Source organism: Pyrgilauda ruficollis, unplaced genomic scaffold (assembly GCF_017590135.1).
Source record: "Pyrgilauda ruficollis isolate IOZ18807 unplaced genomic scaffold, ASM1759013v1 scaffold4, whole genome shotgun sequence".
In the NCBI taxonomy this organism is placed as follows: domain Eukaryota; kingdom Metazoa; phylum Chordata; class Aves; order Passeriformes; family Passeridae; genus Pyrgilauda; species Pyrgilauda ruficollis.
The window spans coordinates 8,994,949-9,016,354 of record NW_024525489.1 but is presented as its reverse complement, the minus strand read 5'-3'; the positions used below and the strand labels follow the sequence as shown (position 1 = coordinate 9,016,354).

Sequence of the window (21,406 nt, the reverse complement as noted above, 5' to 3'; positions counted from 1 at the left end):
CAGGTATGAAAGGTAAAGTTTTAGACATATTATAAGCCACCTAAAAATGTAGCAATGAACCAAAGAGTTTGGCTAATACGCTTTAGCACCTTTTGAGTATCTGTTTGGGTGTTGCTGGCTTTAAAACTGTAACTGGGACTTGACTATTTTTTTTGGTGGTGTTTTGCACAGTTGGGTGTGGACCTGTGAAACAGGTCCTTTGCTTGAGAACATGGCAAGGCACAAAACTTCTGCTTTTCACCAACAAATTTCACTCAAAACTCTTCTGTGCCAGCTGTGTTATGAGCCCTCTCCATCCAGGGCAAGCAGCAAGAAGACTCACACCCTTCAGGCAGGGTTAACTACCAGGCCTAGCTAGCTCCTGGTCCCTCCTGAGCAGCAACAGACACTTTAGGGAAGACACAAGATGTTCTGTGTTGATCATTAGGTAATCAGCTACAGGGGTGCAGTTCCCTAGGGCATTCCTAAATACCATCAGCTGAGGGTTGGTTTATGGTCTGGAACTCTCCTTGCCTTCTGTAGTTGCATCTAGCTTTGCCCTGTAAAATGTAAAAGCCTTAATTTTCTCTGACACCTTCTATATCTAGTAGAACATTCTCTCTTCTCCCTTTTGCAAACTTTTTTGATCTTTGCTGCCACTTGTTATTTGCTATTCAGTCTAGGAGTTATTTTGATCCTTTGGTGGTGGGAAGGAGTGTTTACAAGAGATTTACAAGCCTTGAAGTTAATGCTGTTTTGCTTCTGGAGCATGTCACAGCGTTTAAAGGCTAAACTTACTCTTGGATCTGTGGTTTATGGTAAATGAATGAATTATTGCAACCTTCCTTTTGATGTTTTTCTTGGTGTGCAATGAGGAAGAGGCTTTCTGGGGTTTTAAACACTTCCAGGTCTTCAAGTCTGTTTCTCAGACTTTTGATAGCGAGAGCTTTCCTTTGGGGAGTGAAGCACCACAAACCCTTGGATGTAATGACAAAACCCACCAAAGGTAACTCCAATCCATGCTGAGACTGTGCAATGCCTCCTTGACTGAGAGGTGACGATGGTCCTGACCAGCCTCACCTGCACTCCCTCCTTCTGACCAGGTGCTTGGGACTGCCACTGCAGCTCAGCCCAGGCAGGGCTTGCTGGGGTGGTGCTGTGCCTTGACAGTGAGTAAGACTTTAACTTTTCGTTACCTTACTGGTTAAAGGAGTTTGGATGTCAGACTGTTTCAGGTGTGAGTGCCCCAAGCAGAATGAGCTCGTCCCTCTCAGACTTGAACATGCAGCTGTGTCTGAGGTGAGAAGCCCCTTGTGCTGGTATGCTTTTGCTGAGTTGAGGGTGGAGATTTAGGGGGTGGAGGAATGCTTTCCCCTGTCTAGGTACATTCCTCCTTGCATGTTGCTCTGAACAATAGCTGTTCATGTTGAGAATTAATACAGCTTTCCTGGTTTTTTAAAATAAATGAGCACAAGATCTACCTCCAACATGTTCCTTCAAAGAATGTCAAATTTCTACCATGAAAGAAAGCCCAAATAAACAAAAACCCCTTTGAAGGATGGGTTAGACTGCCTGAGTTGGGTGTGTTAGCGGCTTATTTAAGCATTTAAAGCTCTTTACTTAAGCAGACTCCCATTATTCATGTAGGAGCTCTCTCTGGGTGTCAGTGGGCTCGGAAGAGACCAAAGGTCACTCTGGTGCTTTGTGTGAGGACAGCAGGCTGCTCTTCAGAGGTTTGACCCTGATGCTGTTGAAGCATAGTGGTAGTCTCACTGGGGGGTGTTGTATCACAGTCTAGCTGGCATTTCTGCACTCTCTTTGACTCCGCTGAAGTGACTGCTCCTGTAATAGTGTCACAGCGAGGGGTTTGGAGACCTGTGCAGTGTGAGGACAGAGCTACTGCTCCTGCTTGTCTGGCACTGCTCTGTCATGGCAAATACTGGTGAGGCACAACCGGTGAAGAAAAACCTGCCAGAAGAGGAACTAGCAGAAGAGAAACAGGCACAGCATGAGTCTGTTTGAAGGCAAGAAAGGAGCACAGGTAGGGAAGGAGACAAAAGGAAGAGCACAACCTTCATCTTTGGGTGGGTGTGGGCTGCTGCACAGGGTTCAGTTATCCTTGTCACCTCAGGAGCAGAGGCACTTCCCTGACTGGTAGAGGCAGGCTAATGCCAAACTAATATGTTATGTATTGCCTGAAAGAGCCTTGACCCTGCTGGAAGCTGACTCATGTGATCTTGGTCCTTAGATTTGCTGAGAATTCTCCTGAAAAATGGCCAGCTCTGTCTGAACAAAGTGAGAGAAGCTGTGCCCTTCTTTGACCCTGGGATGGGCAATTAAATGAGATATCATCGTCACTTTGCTTTCCAAAGGTAGAAGCTAATAAGTTTTATGGCTGCTGAGTTATCAACTTTCAAGGTATAAAGGAGAAAAAGGAAGAGAATTTCTTTCTTTTCAGCCTTAACAGCTAACACGCAGCACTCCAGGATTATCATTCATAGAGGTGGTTACCATGAAGCTATTGTTAGGTGTGCTGTTCCTTTGGTTGCTCTCCTCAGAAGGTAAGTTTTGGAAGGCCCTTTGAAAATGTGCATTGCACAGTATTTGGGAATCTCTATTTTTAGTTGTTGCAAGGTGGGTGTATAGCAGGAGTTTTAGAAGCAGGATGAAGAAAATCTGTGAGTAAAACTGTGATCTTAAATTCAGTTTTGGGTATGTTTGATCATTTTTTGATGAAGATGTATTCATTGGTTTGTACTGTTCTGGGGATAGACTGTGTCTAGGACACTGAAGCATTCTGGCGAGAGAAACATCACCAAACAATTAGACTAGCAGTGAGATCTGTGCCAAAATGGTGCAGAAATTCAAGCAAGGAACAGAGGCTTTCTCTGAATTCATAACTGTGATCATCTTCTTTTCACTGATAAAAGATTAATTGAAAGGTTAGTCAGCATCCTGGCATTCCAGGCATTGTTCAGATTTCTGTCATGGTAGGGGGGAGTTCTTATTCCCTATACTGGGTCTCTGAAGCCCATGTTTGGCACCAATGATATTTTTGTAGGTGCTCAAGACTGAAAATGCTGTGTATGCTTTGGCTTTATTGGCTCTGTGCTTCAGGTCTCTGCCTGTAAGAAAATAATGAATAAAGTAATAGTGCTTTACCTTAGCAGTAGGCTGTGATGATCACTATCTTCAGAGGATTATAAGGGCTCTGATAAATAATAAACTGTTAGAAGGTTTTGATTCCCAAAGTAATTAGAAGAAATTATAACATCGGAGCTTTTTGATTTAGTGAAAAATATGCACAGTGCTGTAGTTCCTCTGAAAACTTTATTCAAGAAAAAGGATGTTGATTGATAGCAGCCTATAAGAATTGTTTGCTGAAACATATTAACTGTAAGAGCAAGGGAGGAAGGAGTTAGAATCTTTCTCCCAAATTTTGGGAGAATTGTCTGAAAAATAGTTTCTTTTTTTATATCAAGAAAATTGAAAATACAAGTTAGAATTATTCAATGGTATAGTAAGGGAGTAACTATAACACTGGGAGTAGCAGGAGTTAAAAAAATTATCCTATGGAAAGTGTAAATCCAAAACAAACTAAGAAAACTGAAGAGGTTAAAATTTAATCAGCCAAGACAAAAATTAATCTGAAGAGAAACAATGAGTCATTGCTAAAGGAATGAAAACCAATAAATTATTTTCCAAATTCTTCTGAAAGATGGAGTCTGTAGGACTGACTGATGTATAAAAGAAGGCTGAAGCCTGACACATTCTTTTTGTCTCTGGTGTCCTTGCATAACAGCTTAAAAAAGGCCTTGCCCTCCAAGCCTTTCAGCACAGGGGACAAGAGGAGTAATGACCAAATCCTTGAACAAACTGATGACAAATAGTAAAAGAACTGCCAGGATTAGATTATATCCATCCAAGGGAGTGAACCAAGCAGAAATATGAACATGATTATTTTATTAACTGTGATGCTCATATTGATCTGTGTTGGGATGTGGGCTCTGCACATGTTCAGAAGAGATCTGGATAAGGGTGGATTCTAACTTGTTGGTGCAAAGCTATTCAGGATGATTAGAATGAAAATTTAGACTAAGTTTTCCCCTTATACATTACTCTTATCTATGTGTGTGCTATGGTGAACTCTGAATAGATACTGCTTGGCCCCAGAACACAACTGTCTGAAGACAGTGCTAGTGATAGTCAGGAGAAATTATTCTAGGAGTTAGCAAGAGCACAGCATAAAAACCACATTGCTGCTGCTGTGTGCAGGGCCATGGCTCACCTGCATCTAGACAGTGGTCTGGATTTTTCATCTCAAAAAAGATGTGGTAAAACCTAGGAGAAGGATAAAGGGGGAGAGTGATCAGACTTAAGAAAAACTTCAACATGAGATCAGAGAAACTGTCTCTTCAGCCTGGAGAAGAAGGGATAGGTATATGATAAAAACATAGAGGTACATGCAAAATGGCAAGTTTCGCAGAAACTAGGGAATGACTACTCTTTACAAGAGCAACAAGGAAACAATCAGGTTATTAAACAAATGAAAAGTAGTTTTTCCAACATGTAATTGAGTGAAGAAGAATCTTTTGCCACAGTTCTTGGAAAGCCAAAAGTGTGAAAGTATTAGAAAAACAAATAGGCAAATTTGTGGAAGAAAGATGGGAAAAGAATTCATCAACATTAAATAATTGCTTGCTCGGAGAGCACAATAGTATGGATAATTGGGAGGATAGAAAATGGAAATATAACTGTATTTTCCTTATTCTTTGCCTAAACATCTGCATTTGGATATTGTCAGAGGCAAAATCCCAGACTAGATAGACTTTAAGTCTGACACATTAAAACTGTTCCTCCAACTCCCTGAGTCCTGGAAGCTGGGACTGGATCCTCTTTCTCTCTCAATGTCACCTAAGGAACTATTCTCAAATGTAGTTGACATCAGTGTTAAAATTCTCAGATACTGAGTTCCTGCAGTAGATTTGTGTGATGCAGACAAGTCCCTCATTGCTTTTGCTTCCAGTATCCCAAACAGAGTTGAAGTTCTGTTTATTGTCCTGAGTAAAGCGTCATCAAAACCCACAGATTGAACAGGCAGAAATGTTAGAAACATGTCACACAACAGCCAGGAAACTCAGCCTTCTACAAAGTAGTGTAAAAATAATATAAATTGGCAAATAGCTCATGGCTGAAACACAAGTAGGGAAAAAGCTCCACGTATAGAAGTTGCTGCCATTCATTGAATATGGTCATGTAGTGTGGCACAGCTGGCAGGCTGAGGCGGTCATGGGGAGCAGTAGTGGCTTTGTGTCACCACACTGACCTGTTTGCACAGGTCCCCAGAGGCTGCCAGAGCCCCCTGCCTGTGCCAGGCACATCTTCCTGCAGTGTGAGCACCGCTGGCTGTCCTATACCCGAGGATGTCTCACCTGCTGGACTGAGCTGGCTCAGCTCTTACTCTGTCATTGACATGAGAAGAAAGGTGTATAAGCCAGAAGTACTCAGCAGGGCTAAATATTCCAAAAATAGCTCCTGACTGTTAAAGGACAATTATTCTAATACTGTATAAGACTTGCTGGATGCTGATGGCTTCAGTGGGGCAGGCAAGAACAGCTGAGAGCGTGTTTTGAAGTTCAGCTGACCTAGGCTTTGTGGCTATCTTTGTGGAAATTTTAGAATAAACTGAAATCTATTTGTATAAATCCAAGTGTATGCTCAAGGAAAGAGAGTAATGTTTACTGAAACATCTACAGACCTGACTCCTGGCTCCACAGGCTATTTTGTCTGCCAACACTCTACTAAGAGAAGAGAAACAGCTGTTTCTGTATCACTATGGCAAACTCACAACAGTGTTATGCTGCTCCCTGACTGTGGAAGATGTAGATTAATGTGAATTGCTCCTTTCTAAGGAGTTTCACCTTGTACATGTTCAAACTACTCTAAATTTGGATAAAATGAGACTGTAGCAGTGTATGAAATATGCTGAAGAGGAAAGCAGGTAGGGAAGGCCTGTGGAGGATGGGGTTGTTTGAGGGGATCCACAAGCAGTTCATCACCTGTTGCTATAAATTCATCACATTCCACTAATTTCAAGAGATCTCACCTGCTTATAATAGCAAAAAGCTTTTTCTAGTATACAAAATCAAAGAAAATCTGTTTGGTTGTTGGGATGATGTTCCATCTTTGGAAAGTAGTGCAAATGAGAAAGGTGCCTTCTCTCTGGATTCTGTGCTTTTAGGTATATTAAGTCTTATGAAGACTTTTTTTTCCTAAGGTTAAAAAAAAAAAATAGCATAACCCTTTATTTAATGTTTTTAAGGTAATGCAGATGATCAGGAAGAATATGAAAAACTAGAGGTAAAGTATGAATACAACTTTTTTTTTTTTTCTGTTTTCAATACCTATCATTACCTGTCAAGCTGTTGCTTCCTCTGAGGCATGCAGAAGAAAGAATACAGCTTGTTTCTCCAAACTGCTTCTGCGAAGAAGAAATGCAAAGCCAGTGAGTCAGCAATGTGATAGTGCAGCTGCAAGATTACAGAACGTAATCAGGAAATGAGGTTTTCTCCGAGCAATGTTTGTTATTAGGTTGCACATCCTGTATGTAGGTCTTTTGTGGTTAGCACTTGTTCCTAGATGCTCTGTTGCTCTTTTAGAAACACAGAATTAAACTCTTATTTGCTTTATAACAGTGCAAAGTGTCTGCACCCTTAAAGTCCTCCAGCTGGGCATTAGGGAATGTGTGGGGATCCTGGTGGCTTGTGTCACTATATAGATTTAACCTTTAGGTGTTAGGGATGGTCAGACAGCTACTCATGGTCATTGTGATGAGGGAACCCCTTGCCAAGTCACCTGAGGAGACAAGAATTGCCTTTCATGTCCCTTTAAAGCACTTGATGTTGGGCTGTGCCTACCATAAGGATGTAGGATGGCATTGAACAATGTTCCTGATGGTACTGAGCTGTCTCTACGCTGAGTGAATATCACTCACATCCTTGCCTTCTCTGAGCACCTGGCCGGGTGTTGTTAAGGAGCCAGAATTGGTTCATTCTGCCTTTCCTGTTGCATATTGGAGATGTTTTGTTGTGTCAGTTGGGTGCCCCTTGGCACACAGAGATGCCTGCAGTAGCTGTCCTTATGACCTCTTTCAGATTCAGCAGTCACTGCAGCAATGGATGTGGCAGGAGGTGTTCAGCACATTTCATTGTTTGCTCAGGCCCAGTGCTGTAGCAGCCAGTAAGAAAACTGAGCAGAAAGTGTCAAGTTCTAGAAGAGTTAACTGAAGATGCAGCTGTCCAGATCTGTGTTCTGGTGTATTTCTAACAGACGTGTAATTGTTCTTTGAAGTTGTTTACATGAGTAAAATCTTGGTTGTGTGTGAGAATGGAGCCTGTAGGACCCCTCATTCAACAAATTTCTGTGTTAGATCTAAGCAATCAACCATATTTGTTTGTTTATGTCTAAGGCTCTAAGAAGATTGCAATTTTCATGTGAGCAGGCGACATTCCCTGAGACCCCTTCATCTTCAGGTTTGTGTTTGATATTTTCTCTGCAGAGGCTTTCCCTCACAAAATTATTTGAGAATGGGCTGGGGCAGAAATCAGCTGTTTGTGGGGATGCCTATGTATGGGATTGACTGAAGTGGAGCTAGGCTCTATAAACTCCTTAGTTTTTTGTTCCACTTGTGATTACTTTTCTACCTTTGTTTCTTCAGCTGGTGATTAGGGATGCCACTATTACTTCAGTCATTTCCAGCAGTGTTTTTTTGATCTTTTCTTGCTTGATGGTTGAGCATTTCAGTGCCTCTAAACACCCTAATTATTTGCTGAACACCTGAGTAGAGTTTTTCGTGCTTTCTGACTAGTTTAAAACCTCCAATCAAAGTGGTCAGTATAGACTTGTTACCATTTTAGCCAACTTTGTTTTAATATACTGGTGAATGTAACCTTCTTTTGGGGTTACTGTGTTGGGGTTTTTTTGTAACCTGAAGTCTTGCTTTTCTGCAGTTCATGCTCTAAGGCCAGCTGACATTAAAGCAGTCACTGCAATAGGAAGTTTGCAAAGAGTAAGTACAAGCAGGAAATGTGCTGAATGTGACCCATTTCCTCTGTTGTGATGATGAAGTCAGCTGATGATGTAGTTTGGGGTCTCAGGGTGTTCAGAACTTCAATCTTTCCACAAGCATCAAAGACTTCTGGTGAAAAAATGGCTGGAAATACCGGCTGTTCAGTGTTCCAATGTGCCCTGAGTCTAAAAATAGCCAACTGACTTCGTGCAGGAGGAAATGTGATCACAGTGCTCTTGCAGAGAACCATGATATTTGATTAGAGTGCATGGATTTTCCTAACAATGAGCATAACAGATTGAATAACTGGAAGAAGATGCTGGGAAAATTCAAACTGGAACAAATACAAATTGTTGAGAAATGCAATAGATTTTCCATCTCATCAAGTGTTTTCTGTAGAAACTGGTTCCTACCTCGAAGGCAGAAGGTCTACAAGAATCACAAAGATATGTTTCTGCTGTAGAGATCAGGGGGTAAAGTTCTCCTGCCTGTAATAATATAGTTAGATTTGGATGATCTTTATTTTCCTTAATAGTTGGAAGTTAATATCTGAAACTGATTTGAGGCCCAATTAAAAGCATTTAACTACAATTCTTGTGCTTTGAGGAAGTGTAGAAATGCCTGTAGAGCAAAAATTGATAGCCATTGGAGAGGCTGTGACTGTGAAAAATGGGGGAAAGTCTTTCTTATTACAAAACAACTTTCAAATTTGAGATGGTATCCATGAATATATCATACTTTTCCTTTTCAAAATCAGCACTTCTGGACTCCTTGTGAGTGCCTCTCTCTTTTGAAAAAAATTATTGTCCTGAATGCAAGGGTGCTTCACCCATATCAGGTGCATGGCCCTTTGGAACAAGACTTCTTTGTGCTGGTGTCCTTGCTGCTTGTGGGGGTGTCATAGGAAAACATGTAAATTATCTTCTTTTAGGGAATGTTTGCTTTCCTTGTGCAAACATCTCTGTTTCCTCATGAAACTCTCTGAAATCAGTGAAGTTCCTCTATTGATGTAGTTTCTTTTTAACAGACACTCTTCTGTCTGAGTGCCATCTATGTAAATTATCTAAATGACTTCAGGTCATGCTCCTTGAAAAGGAGTGGGAGTAGATCCAGAGAAATTTGGCCCAGAATAGCATTTAGTTTTACGGAATTTGATTTCAACAAATCAAATCCTATTTTAAGCCCTATGTAAAAAAAATCATTAATGAAAGCAGTAACTAAGAAAGGATTACCAGATTAAGAAAATACACTGCAATAGGGAAGTTCTGGAAAATAATCTAAATATGTGAGCGATTACAACATAATGGAAAGGAGTATGTAGAAAACAATACTATCTCTAACAGGACTGAAATATGGTAGGGGAACAGCATACCTAGGTCTAGTTTACACTTTAATTAATATTATTCTTATTGCTTCTTTGTTCACAGACACCAGGATCTGGTGAGAATTTACTCCAAAGGTAAGAATTAATAGTTAGCTTTTAGAAGTTTCATTATCCTAATCTCTATAGTATCACAGTGCAGGAGTTAGGCCCAAGCAATTTTTTTTTTTTTTTTTTAGTTTTATAGAGAGGAGGAAAAAGCCTTTGTAAAATAGAAAGGATTTTGAGACACTGAAATTTTCCCTGTCCTTTGGTAACACGTTTTTTGTACTTATGCAGGATATAGAATTATCTAAGGGTTGCAATACCCTTGATTAAGAATCATTGCTGTGTGATAAATCCTAGGCAGTAAATATAATAATTCACTAGTTGGAGATAAGAAAGCAGGGATTTATCAGAGCTAAGAAAGAACTCAGTAATCCAGATACCCTGGACTACTGATACCCAATTTGCTTGGCTGATTCCCAGTGCTTCATGGACAAGCTTTACACCATTTCCTTCTCCCATGCTCCTTCAGCAGCTCCAAATCAGTGAGTGAACATATGGCTAAACCTTGTAGCTGCAGGTCTGTGCAGATCTTTTGAGTCATAGCCTTGAAGATGAGGATTTAGTGCTGCACAGATAAATTTTAAAGAATAAGTTTTTTTAATGGTTGCAAAAACATCTGTGTGCACTTGTACGTGGGTATACACAGAGGGGCCCCTCCATCACTTATACCTACATATAAGCAAGCACAAGTACTACAACATGCAGAGGGTAAAGAGACACAAAAATTTGCGATCTGAGACTATGTTCTTACTCAGCAGTAGCTGATGACATGACAGTTTTGGGGAAAGAAAGGCCCCATTCTTATTTGCAACAGCTGCCATGAATTTCACTCTGAGATGCAGCATAACTAATAAGAAATTGAGGCTGATGTTCTGTAATATAATTTTTCTTTGAGCAATGGAATAACAGGAACTTCCTGTTTTCTCTTCCCTTTCTATAGCTCAGGAAAGAACTTCCTCAAAATAAGCATGGCAACTTTAGCAGGTGCGTCTTTCTGTCACACTAAAACTTCATCAGATTAATTTAACAGCTTGCTGGCAGGAGCTCCAGGGCTCTACTGGGCTGCAGAGCAGGTGCAGCACAGGCACACTGCAGGGGTGTAAGGGAAACCTGAGGGGTGGTGTAGCTGGGGACATGAGCACAGCCAGCTTGGGTTGTCCATGATGGCTTTAAAGAGACTGTCTGGGTAGACAAACAGCATTGAGGAAGGGCTGTGACAGACTGCTGCAAGATTCTTAAATGCCCAACAGGGTTTTTTGGCCTCTTATTTCTACCCACTACACAGTCTCTGCTGGTGTGTGCTTGTGGCCCCTGCTGGCCCAGTGAAATCTTGTATGGGTTTGCCTGCTCAGAACTGCCATGCACTTAGAATTTATACTGAAACTGCCATAGCTGCGCCACATCTAGGAATTTGTTGCCTGTTGTCTGTCTTTGAAGTCAGCCTTTACTTGCTTAAAGGGTATTGCTTAAACAAGTAAAAGTTTCATGCCCACTGAAATGCTGTGTAATACATAGCTCCAGGGCCCTGCCCTCCACATCATCTTCCTAGTATCTTAACTCCTTGGTGTGTTGTCTATTTCCCTGTAAAAGGGGTTTAAAACATGGTCTCCCTGGGTAACCTTTCCCAGTAGCTTCATTTCTACAGCTGCCTCTATTTAAGCCCACCTACAATATTTGTGGCTGACATGAGATGGGGACAGAGGTTTTTGACCTGAGTCTGAAGGCAAACTTAACATCAAGCCTTCACTTCACAAGGTGAGGAATAGAACCAAGGAAAACAGCTACAGAAGGGCTTGACCATACCTCTCATGCTTGCCAAGAGATCCTCAGACTTTACATGCTCTGGTGCTGTTTTAGTTCAGCAGTGTTTAATGAATCAGCAGAGTAGCAGTCTGTTGGATGCAAAAATCTCCTAACCTGTGTGTGTCATTCAGCTCTCATTAGCACCTTCAACCCCTCGGTCCAACATCTCTCCCTTCCAACTGGCACTGAAGGAGAGATGCCAAACAGTAAAGCCAGGTGAGTCTGAGGGGCTTTTGGCTGGGCAGTTGGTGTATAAGGGGAAGGATGGAAATCTTTGGTGCTGGAGCACTTCACTGTGCTCAGTACTGGCAGAGGCTGTCATTGTGACTCAGCTGGCACCTGTCAGAATCAGGAGGAACAAAGCCCCGCTTTGGGGTCTGTTCTATCACCAGAGTTAAAATCAGGTCTCTTTTATAGCTGCAAAACAAATTTTTGGCTCAAATAGAAGTTGAGGTGTGCCTACTAAGCTGCTGTTTTTATCTAAGTGCACATGTCTGGAAGTCAGGTACCTGAATATGAGCTAATCACCCAAAGCTCTCTGGGTAGCACAGTCAATTGTTTAATCATAACACATTTAGGAAAAGATTAATCCAGCCTGGATCCTCAAAAGGTGTTTGATTCAATGGTAAAAATCAGCCAAAGCTTTAACCTTACTGATGCCTTCATAATTTCTCTCTTCCTTTCTTCTTTTCAGAGACCTCCTGCATCAAGCTGAAGAAATAGTGAAGCTCATGAAAGTGGATCAGGTTTGTTTAAAGCACAGGACAATTCAGAAAGCATGGTGTTGAAGCAGAAAAAGGCAGAAAAGTGTTTTAATACTTAAACAGCACTCAAAAAACTTTCAAAGCAAAAAATGCCCTTTCTTGAGGTTAATGGACTTCAGTCTTTCTGTTGTAAATAAGAATCAATTCTGTGCTTTTCAAGTACAGAGTTTTGTTCTGAAAGTATCCCACCTTTTTTACTTTTGTCAAAGCAGCTGAAGAGCTTGGTAGGGAAGCCAGCATGTTTGCTTTCTGTTGGCTAAAAATGTGAGACTTCTGCTAGCTACACTCTGTAACTCTGTACCAGTATTTCTTAGAAGTCAACCCAAAATAATAATTCTCAGTATTTGTCTCTTCAGTTCCTTTTTGGTCTTTTAGGAACATATTTTCAAAAAGGCCAATAAAGACCTAAATATGCTTTGGTGACGCTGGTGAGAGCTTGAATTATCCCTCGTGGCTGAGTGCTTTTTAGGTCCCATCTTGCAGCTTTAAGCATTCATTTCTCCTTTACTCTTAACCATGATGTTATTTCATAAAATAGTCTTGAAATAATGGGAAAATGTACTTGCTAAGGCCATTCTGCTGTTGCCTCTTTGCTCTACAGGGATTTAGCATGCATGTTTGTAGAACTGCGTGGTTCTAACCAAGGCTCTTCAGGATTGTACAGCATTGCCTAATAAACACAGCACATCTGAGCAGGGCTCTAGCTCTCAGATTTTTTTTATTCCAGTCTTTGTCCCACTAGTGTGACCCCTCTCAGCAGTTTATATACAGTAATCCTGTTGCCAAGCTGCAACAGTGATGGAAAGAGACAATATCAAGTTCTGTGCTAAGCTGCCCATGCCCATCTTTTCCAGTAGAGCCTCCTATGGCAGCAGCAATTTCAGGCTCTATCCTGAGCTTCTTGTAGGTGTGTGTTCAGCTTTAGTTGCAGCACTTGATGCCTAACTATCCATTTGCTGTGTCCTCTAAGGAAAAGCTGGATGGTTTGTCAAATGGAAGGGACCAAGACAGTGAGGATTGGGCCATGGGCTACTGCTTGATCTTGCTGGTTTTGAACCCACAGTTCAATTTTGAAATTGTGTGTGAGAGGAAAATAGCAAATAGGTCACCTGTCATGTGATTCCTTTATTTTTTTTCTCCCAGATGATGGACTTCCAAAATGACTGGAAACTGATCACAGTGTTTTTTAGTGCTGAAACCTCATGTTCCTCCTATGCTTCCACACAACTGGTAAGTGCTTTGTGGGGTGGTTTAGCAGTCAAGGCAGGTAGTTAAGACACGTTCCCATACTCTGCTCTCTGCCATAGGGAACCAAAGTAGTAGTTAGGTGTGGGATGTTGGGATGCCTCGATCCAATGATGGAAGCTCCTGGCGCACAATGTGTTTTGTATTTATAGACATCTGTACTTAATTTGCCATCCCTATTCTGAGATGTCTTAGCAGAACAACTGGTTTCCACCTTCAAGTATAAAGATACTTTTCTTCTCTATCCCTATCTTTTTTTTTTACTATATGTCAAGTTCTCTATTTATAGGCAGTTAAATTACAAGTCTAGTTCCCGTGTTATTTACTTGTTGCTGACTGAGGCTGAATTTAGAATAGAGTGTTTCTTAATAACCCTTCAGTACACAGCTCAACACACAGAGTTTGCGACTTTTAGGAAATGGACAACTGTTTTTTCTACTAGTTTTGATGCCCTTTCTCATCTCATTTACAGCAGAGCTGCATAGAGGAAAACCTGGAAAAACTTACAGCTGTCTTGGATTTTTTGTATAAGGAGGTAAGATGTATTAATCAACCCTGAATAGCTGAATCCTTTGTGTATTTTTCCAGTCCCCCCTACTAGACTAGGGCTTGTATCACTCTTCACATGACTTAGAACACCAGTCTCATTAACATCAACCCACTGGGTCCGTTTGTTTTCACTAAGTGTTTTACTCCTGTTTTTAAAAAGCTGGTGCATGCAAACTGAAAGGATGGATGGGTAACTGCTCTGTTTTGCAACACAAGCTAATGTACCACTCAGTCTTTGGGTATTTTAAAAATTATTTCTGTGAAAATTGGAGTACATCTGTCTAGGTCTGACAGTTATGTTTAACAGGGCTGTTGGTGAAAGTAACTGGTATCTAATTACTGGTGTGGAACACCCAGGCAGTGTACAGGCTGCTAACTCCCTGGCGATGACTTTTACAGACCAGGGAAAGCATCTATTAAAATACATATAATAGACCTCTTTTCATATTTTGTGATAATTTAAAAATCCCAGCCTTTCTAAAGGTTTTCTAGCTGGCTGAGCTAAGACTTATCTGCTTATCTAGGATGGTTTCTGGGAAGCATTCTGTGCTGTGTCTTGATCTACTAATGATAGTAGACTAGATGAGGATAGATTTCTACTAAAGCAGACTATAAACTGTTTAACTTAATTATTTCAATAGCATCTTCCATTAATTTTGTTTTGCTGCATTGAAGGCCTACAGCATATTCTAAACCTGCTACAGTTGGTTGCATCAGACCCCAATCACTCATTTTTCTCCAACTGACTTCGACAAATGTTGTGTATGGAGGAAATTCCACCCACACATTCTCTTCAGATTCTCTCCACTATTATTTTCAGAATCTGTTTATGTGCACTTATGAAAGTGAAATCCCATTATGTAAATGAAAAGCTGCTTTCTGCACAGGGGATAGGTGTGGTAGGTTGCATGAATGCTTGTGCTATTATGCAGGATGTTTTGTCCCCAGCTTTTCATTGCTATGTTGCCACAAAAATGGTAGTCCCAAGTTCATTTGAGTACAGTTTAGTTGGCTGGTGGCCATTTTGGTTATGTAAAATGAATTGCTGTGTCTCAGTCAAAAAAGCATGGTCACAAGTACTTCATAAATGATGATCCTAGATTGCAGGCGTAGGATCAGGGTTCAGGACATAATTGGCAAAGACTTAGGTCATTGATTTATGTAGACAGAATCCCAGAGGTAATACATGTGAAGTTCTAGACGTAATTTACCATAATTGCTGCTTGCTGATCTTTAATTTCAAATCTAGCATGAATAATTTTTACTTTATAACTGCAGGTTCCCAGGGCCTTTGTAAATCTAGTGGATTCCACTGAGCTCACAACTGCCTCTCTTGTGTGCCAAGATTACAGTAATGCCAGGTAACAGGTTTCCTTAACTTCTTGTCACTGTCTCCTGCTCATGTTCAACATATACAGTGCAACTGTATATGTTGCACCTATACAGTGCATGTATATGCACTGACTTTATGACTAAGATGCAGTCTGCTGAACTGTTTTTCTGCCCTTAATACAAAAGTATGTAAAAGATTTTAAGTCTTCACTTTGTTTCTGATATGCTCTCTCTGAAAGATATATTTTTATTAGGAAGCTAGTGCTTTTTATCCTATCAAATTGGACAGCATATTTAAATATTGGGTCAGGGTTATGGAAAAAGAGAAAATCTCAATGCTGTACAAGCGCTGTTCACCAAGAGCCAAAGCATTGGTTTGTTATTAACGGTTTTAGCCACAAATCCAAAACACAGCACCATATGGGCTGTTTTGAAGAAAGTTAACTCTATCCCAGCCAGACCTAGCACTTAGATTATGGTCACAAAACTGCATCATCTAGCTACCCCCAATTTTTTGTTCAGTGGTACTTTTGTTCTGCAACTCTCAAGTCAGAAGCTTTGTAGATGCTTCAAAAATTTAAATTTCTACATATCAACATTCACAAAATGAGCAACTGATTTTAAAGGACGTTATTAGGCTATTAGAAAGATTCTACTTAGGCTTAGGGTATGCTAGGGTAGAGACCATCTAAATTGCTAGTTCCTTATGGTAACTGCATCTATTTATCTGTCTTGCTCATTACTTTGTAACAAAAGCATGAGTAGTTTGTGTCCCGATTTAGTATGGAGTAGGAGTGTGCACATCAGCAGTTATGATGTAGTAGTTTACAGCTGGTGAGATTACACTTTGTCTTACTCCACAGTAATTTTTTTCCCTGTGCTCGTGGCACAGGACACCATATGTACTAATATAGTCATCCTGAAGTGTTTCACAAGCTTTGCAAGTATACAGCCTCAGAGATGTTCTGGTGGAACAGGGGAAGAGGTCTGGCTGCTATGTAACCATGTACTTGACAAATACAGGGAGAGGAGAAGCTTTCCTTGTCAGAAGGGACTGCATGGGGCACCCTAGCTTATTTCTCCTGCACAAACATGAAGGGGTAAAATGTGAGAAATGTGGAAAAGATGTGTTCAGGAATATAGGCCTTGCCACGTATTGAAGGCCTTAAAAATAAAATGAAATGCATCTAATTTTTTTTTTCCTCTGAGGTATTACTATATTTGCTTTTGTACTTAAGGCAATTTTCTTTCTTATTGTCAGTGTGCTCTCGTAGCTGTGTTTATCTGGTTGATAAACACAGTTCCCACTAGTTTGTTAGATTACCTCAGTCCCAGATCCTGTCCCAGATAAGGACCTCCAGCATTTGGTTGCTAAGTTGTCATTATGAACTGTGCTTTGAGAGAAAAATATAAATCCATACCAAAATGTGAAATTTCAAGGGTCAAAGAGGATAATAGTAGTTGACACTTTCAGTCCTGTGCCTTAACTTTAAGCACTGAAGTTTGGGACATAATGGGGTTTAAAGTTCCCTCTTTTACTAATTTCTGACTAACTAGAAGCATCTGCGCTGAAAGTAGTACATGAACCCCATTTTTAGGCATGTAACTTTCTTTTTATGAGGTTCCTCTGTTAGGCTTGGGTAGGATTCTGGTCTTGAATTCATATTTCTTTCACTCACCAGCAGTGATAATAGCACTTTATCAGAAAACACTCATTTTATGGCTTTAGCTAAGCTCTGTGAAAAGGATCCTGACAGATACTTATTGCTTATATCTGCAAACCCCCCAGAAACTTTTTCAGATTCCAGTCCATCCAGGAAATTTCAAGGGAGTATATTTTTCTGGAACCTGACTAATCTTTTGTGTATCTTATATTGTTCCCATCTACACCTTTAGGAACTCTCAGAATTCTCCAGCTAGCTTCAAAAATATGCAGTATATTGATCTCACCTTGCAGGTCAGAAATCTGACAGTGCCAATCAACCTTTAGCATGTATATACTTCTGCAACTTCCATCCACATTTCTAGATGCAGGTCTTCAAGTCAAAGACTAAAGAAAAAGTTCCTGTGGAAGTATTTTGAGTTTGTTCAATTTTCTGTGTGAGTATAGCAAGGGAAATGTTTGAAAACCAGTGCAGCTGTTATTTTAAGCTTGAGCATGTTGCTAGCTTGTGAGATCCTGTGCTAATCTAAGTCTGGCATACTTGTCAACTGACTAGGCTTTCAAATCAAAAAGAGACACAAAGCTTTGGATATGGGAATATATGTAATTCGATGTTTATATCAAAAATTAGCATGTTCCATGTAGCCTTTTCTACAAACACAACAATTTAGTCTTTAGTATGTGGTTGTCAGTGGCTTAGAAGAATTCATGCTAGCCACCTTGTTTATCAAAAATTCATTATGTCTTTCATGTTTTTTAATTCTTTTCTGCAGGAATCAGTGCAATTATGTTGAACACTCCACACTACACGATAACATACTGAGGTGGTCCTATCAGGTATGGCATCTTCTCCGTTGTTTGGCTCTCATATTGCTAGACATGTCTATTCATTTGCCAGATTTGCCTTGAAGCCAGGAGGTAAGGGAGGAGTAGCAGTGAGGAAGTTTCTATCACACATTCATAGCAATTCCAATCCCATTATTCTCAGGAATATTGACAATAAATTCTCTCTATACCTGAGTGATCTTAGTATCTCTTTAAGTTTTAAATGTCTGTATAACTTTTGGCAACCTAGGATTTTTCATATCCCATCAGAGAAATGATCCATCTTGTCCAGTAAAATGCCCCATGATTTAGAGGAGGGAAATTTTCTGTTAAGACTAAGACAGTTGTGCTAGAGTTTCTTTCTAACATGCCAAGGTGGCAATAAACATGACATTTCATTGCCTTGCTAAGCTTGCTGCCCTTTTAAAGAAAATGATGGTAAACCATCTTTCTTATAGCTACAAGGATTTTCAAGTTGTTGTATAACAAGATTTCATTAAATTACTGTGTTTGTTCTGGATTACATAATTTTATTTCTGTGGTTTATTAGGGATGGGGATAATTTAAATGTACTTTAAGCCCTGATGAATCACATGTACATTATACTCTCTACCCAATAATACTTATCTCATTAAATGGTTGTCTATTTAGGATGCATTGGAAAAACTACTGGAGTCTGAAAGGTTTGATCAAAAGGATGACTTCACTGTTGTTCTTCAGCCTTCTCTCCAAGGAAGAAATCTGCTTCTTGGACTGGTGAGTAAACTCAAACTGCTCCATTCTTTCTGATTTGTGTCTGCTGAGACTGATTGCAGTGTTCAGCAAGCTTTCCTGTCCTAGGCTGTGTAATTCTGGAAGATAAGGGTAGTCAGGCACAGGAAGAACGTACCTCAGGACCAGACACAGAAGTCCTGAGAGTGGAACTTGGTTTAAGCAGCACGAGTCAGAGATCCTGTGTTTTTTGAATGCTATGCTCCAGGATAAATCAAGCTATGGCACCTCTGCACCTAAAATCACAAGTGTCTGGAAGCTGTCAGTGCTGCTGATTTTTCCATATCTTTGTAGTCACCAACATATTCATCCCTGTTTATGCTCAGGTGTTTGACAGCAAAGGCAAAAAGGTGGGTAATGTGAAGTATTTAGAAGGGTTAGAGGGACAAAAGACAAAGGTGTTTGTAAATTATTGGAAAGTACAGTTATATCCCTGCAATGAGTCTGGGAACTCACTGTTTTTCTGGTGTAGGCAGTAGGGAATGAAGATGGGATTGCCCAGGATGTCAGGCATGGTTTTGTTATAAGTGGTTTTAAAGGGAAGTTGAAAGGTCAAGGTTGTCTAACATCTGGCAATGAAGAGGGAGAATATTACTTTCTGGAGAATTGCTCACTTGGAGTGAGGTATCAAAATCCATCACATTAAGTGGTTTTTTGTAAAATGGGTTGATAATGACTCATGGTCTGGGTTTTTGAGAATCATGATAACAGCTCCATGAATCTGAGGTAATTCCATTGCTCCCCTCAGATCAGTATCAGAACAAAGTGAATTGGGAGAAGAAATTATTTTTCCAGGAAAACAAAGGATTTGCGATGTTGCAAAATCTTGTTGGTGCTGGGGTTGTCTTTTGCCAGGCTTTTTTGTAGATGGCTGGTCTGTATGCAAATAGCAGACTTCTAACTTTCATGGCTTTACTTTTTCTGTCAGTAATTTGCTCTTTGAATGCCATCATGTGTCATAGGTGGAGTCTTTATTTCTTTTGGTTTGTGGTAATGCCTGCAGGCCACCATGTGTAACCTTCCAAACTCTTCCAGCAGTTACATTTCATTTAAAGTTCAGCATGCCCACTTAAGACAAATTCTGCATGTTTCTAATCTTTAAAGGCATGTATAAACTAGCAGTGTTGTTTATTCAAATGATTAATGTGTTCACATCTATGTCTTCCTGCTCTACTTTGTGTCACTATTGTGATCATGCTGTGTTATTGCTCTGCTCTTCTTGTCCCGTTGACGTGCAGCACTTACTAAAACAACATCTTTCTATCTTGACACACCAGTAGGAACTGGCATCAGTGGCAAGTGGCTTAATGAGAATACCAAAGATTGATTTGCTTGTGGATATGAGAATTGTTTTATGGATTGAGAACTTCTGTCACTGAATAACTAATCTTTCCATACTCTTAATTATTTTATGATGCTCAAGATACTTTCTCTTTCAGGGCAAGGATGATTTGGTTACCACATCAAAGACAAAAGTAGAAATTCTGGAAGATTGCATTTTCATGGCTGTGAGCCTCTGGAACAACATGGTAAGCAGTACCACAGAGACTGTTTCTTGCTGAACTTGGTCCAGATGACTAGCAACCCTGCACGAGCCAGGCTTTGAGTAGCAAAGAGGCAGGGGAAGGAAGAATACAAAAATTATTCCATGACTGCTATCCTCAGCTGTGCAGGGAGGCTGCTCCTGAATAATGCTAAATGCCTACACTTCCAAGACAAATCTCACTCTGCTGCTACTTTCTACTAAGGACTTTTTAGAAAGGTTTTCAAAGTAGCCCTTTGGGAAGCCTCATGGACTAAATGAGCTGTGAGATATCCTAGTTTTGCTAATCTTACTTCTTTGACAGCACAGCACAGGATAACTGAGGCTTGTCCTAACCTGAGATTATAGCAATTATACTCCTGTCTACTCTGTCCTCTATCCTGCATCCCCCACCATGCTGTACTAATGAGTCCTATGCCACTGTCTTCTCCTTAACCATCATCTTTATGCTGCTGTTGCTCATGGTGAAAAGGTGATAGACAACCTTGAGGAGCTCTTGTTATGTCCTCTAGAGTTGGATATCCTATCCAGCTGTTTTCTTTAATGCTACCTCAAGCAGTGATAATGCTGTTGTAGCCCATATCATTTAAAGAAGCAGGATTTGCAGGAATAGGCTTCTACCATCACCAGACAATGTATCTAGAAGACTAGTACAGTCACTTTATTAAAATGTGTTGCCTTTTAGTTAAAGCTAGTAGGACTTAGTTAGTAGGAGCCAAGGAGTTAAAAATTGATATCCTATTGCAGTGGTAACCTTGGAACAGCCGTGCTGGGTCTGTTTATCTCCTTTGCTGTTATCTGTGATATTCCTTGTGATGATGTCATGGTTACTACCTCAGTTCTTCCATCATAAAATAGATGCCCTCTGTTTCATTTCTCTGTCTCTAATCCTTTTCTTCACAGACTGTATCTGTCCTCCTCTTCTCTGTCCTTGAGCAACCCATTCTGTGGCATGCTACTCTATTCTTGTAACTCTGATTGCCCAGGAGCTTTCATTTTGTGAAAATAGCAGAGGTGAAAAACTGTAAGCAAAAAGAAGCTGTGCTTTTAAGGCTGGCTGCATCAGGGCCAGTTACCCAGACTTGGGCAGAAAGCATGCTGTGGAGCCACCAGAACCAAAGCAGTCATAAGGGAGACAAACACCTGCTTTGCTTTATTTCAGTGTTTTTTCTCAGTGTGAGGTGATTACTCTAGTGAGGGGGCAGCCTAGGTGAGCTGGAGGAGGAGCAAAATGTGGCAAACCCACATCTTGCCACAGGTTTGAAGGAAGACTGTGTGGTAACAATTCCCTCAACTCATTGTGCCATCTCTTTTCCTGACTTTGATTAGGTGGACTTTTCAGAGTGCAGTAGCAATCATCAGAAGGGAGCCTTTCAGGGCTGCTCCTTTGTCTGCCTGTGATTGCCTTGTCTGCATGTGTTCTGCTGTGATGTAA

The 21,406-nt window shown here is 40.5% G+C and overlaps 1 protein-coding gene across 1 annotated transcript in view; it reads left to right on the top strand.

Annotated features, from left to right (window-relative positions):
* PLB1 (phospholipase B1) overlaps positions 1 to 21,406 on the top strand; it is an 86,663-nt gene that overhangs the window by 6,649 nt on the left and 58,608 nt on the right. The window contains exons 3-17 of the mRNA XM_041477094.1: positions 2,447 to 2,540; positions 6,302 to 6,339; positions 7,448 to 7,511; positions 7,989 to 8,047; positions 9,475 to 9,506; positions 10,417 to 10,460; positions 11,411 to 11,495; positions 11,974 to 12,025; positions 13,187 to 13,273; positions 13,761 to 13,823; positions 15,116 to 15,198; positions 16,084 to 16,095; positions 17,606 to 17,669; positions 18,309 to 18,413; positions 19,868 to 19,957. Coding sequence (XP_041333028.1) covers positions 2,447 to 2,540; positions 6,302 to 6,339; positions 7,448 to 7,511; positions 7,989 to 8,047; positions 9,475 to 9,506; positions 10,417 to 10,460; positions 11,411 to 11,495; positions 11,974 to 12,025; positions 13,187 to 13,273; positions 13,761 to 13,823; positions 15,116 to 15,198; positions 16,084 to 16,095; positions 17,606 to 17,669; positions 18,309 to 18,413; positions 19,868 to 19,957 — 972 coding nt within the window. The remainder of the gene's footprint in view (positions 1 to 2,446; positions 2,541 to 6,301; positions 6,340 to 7,447; positions 7,512 to 7,988; positions 8,048 to 9,474; positions 9,507 to 10,416; positions 10,461 to 11,410; positions 11,496 to 11,973; positions 12,026 to 13,186; positions 13,274 to 13,760; positions 13,824 to 15,115; positions 15,199 to 16,083; positions 16,096 to 17,605; positions 17,670 to 18,308; positions 18,414 to 19,867; positions 19,958 to 21,406) is intronic.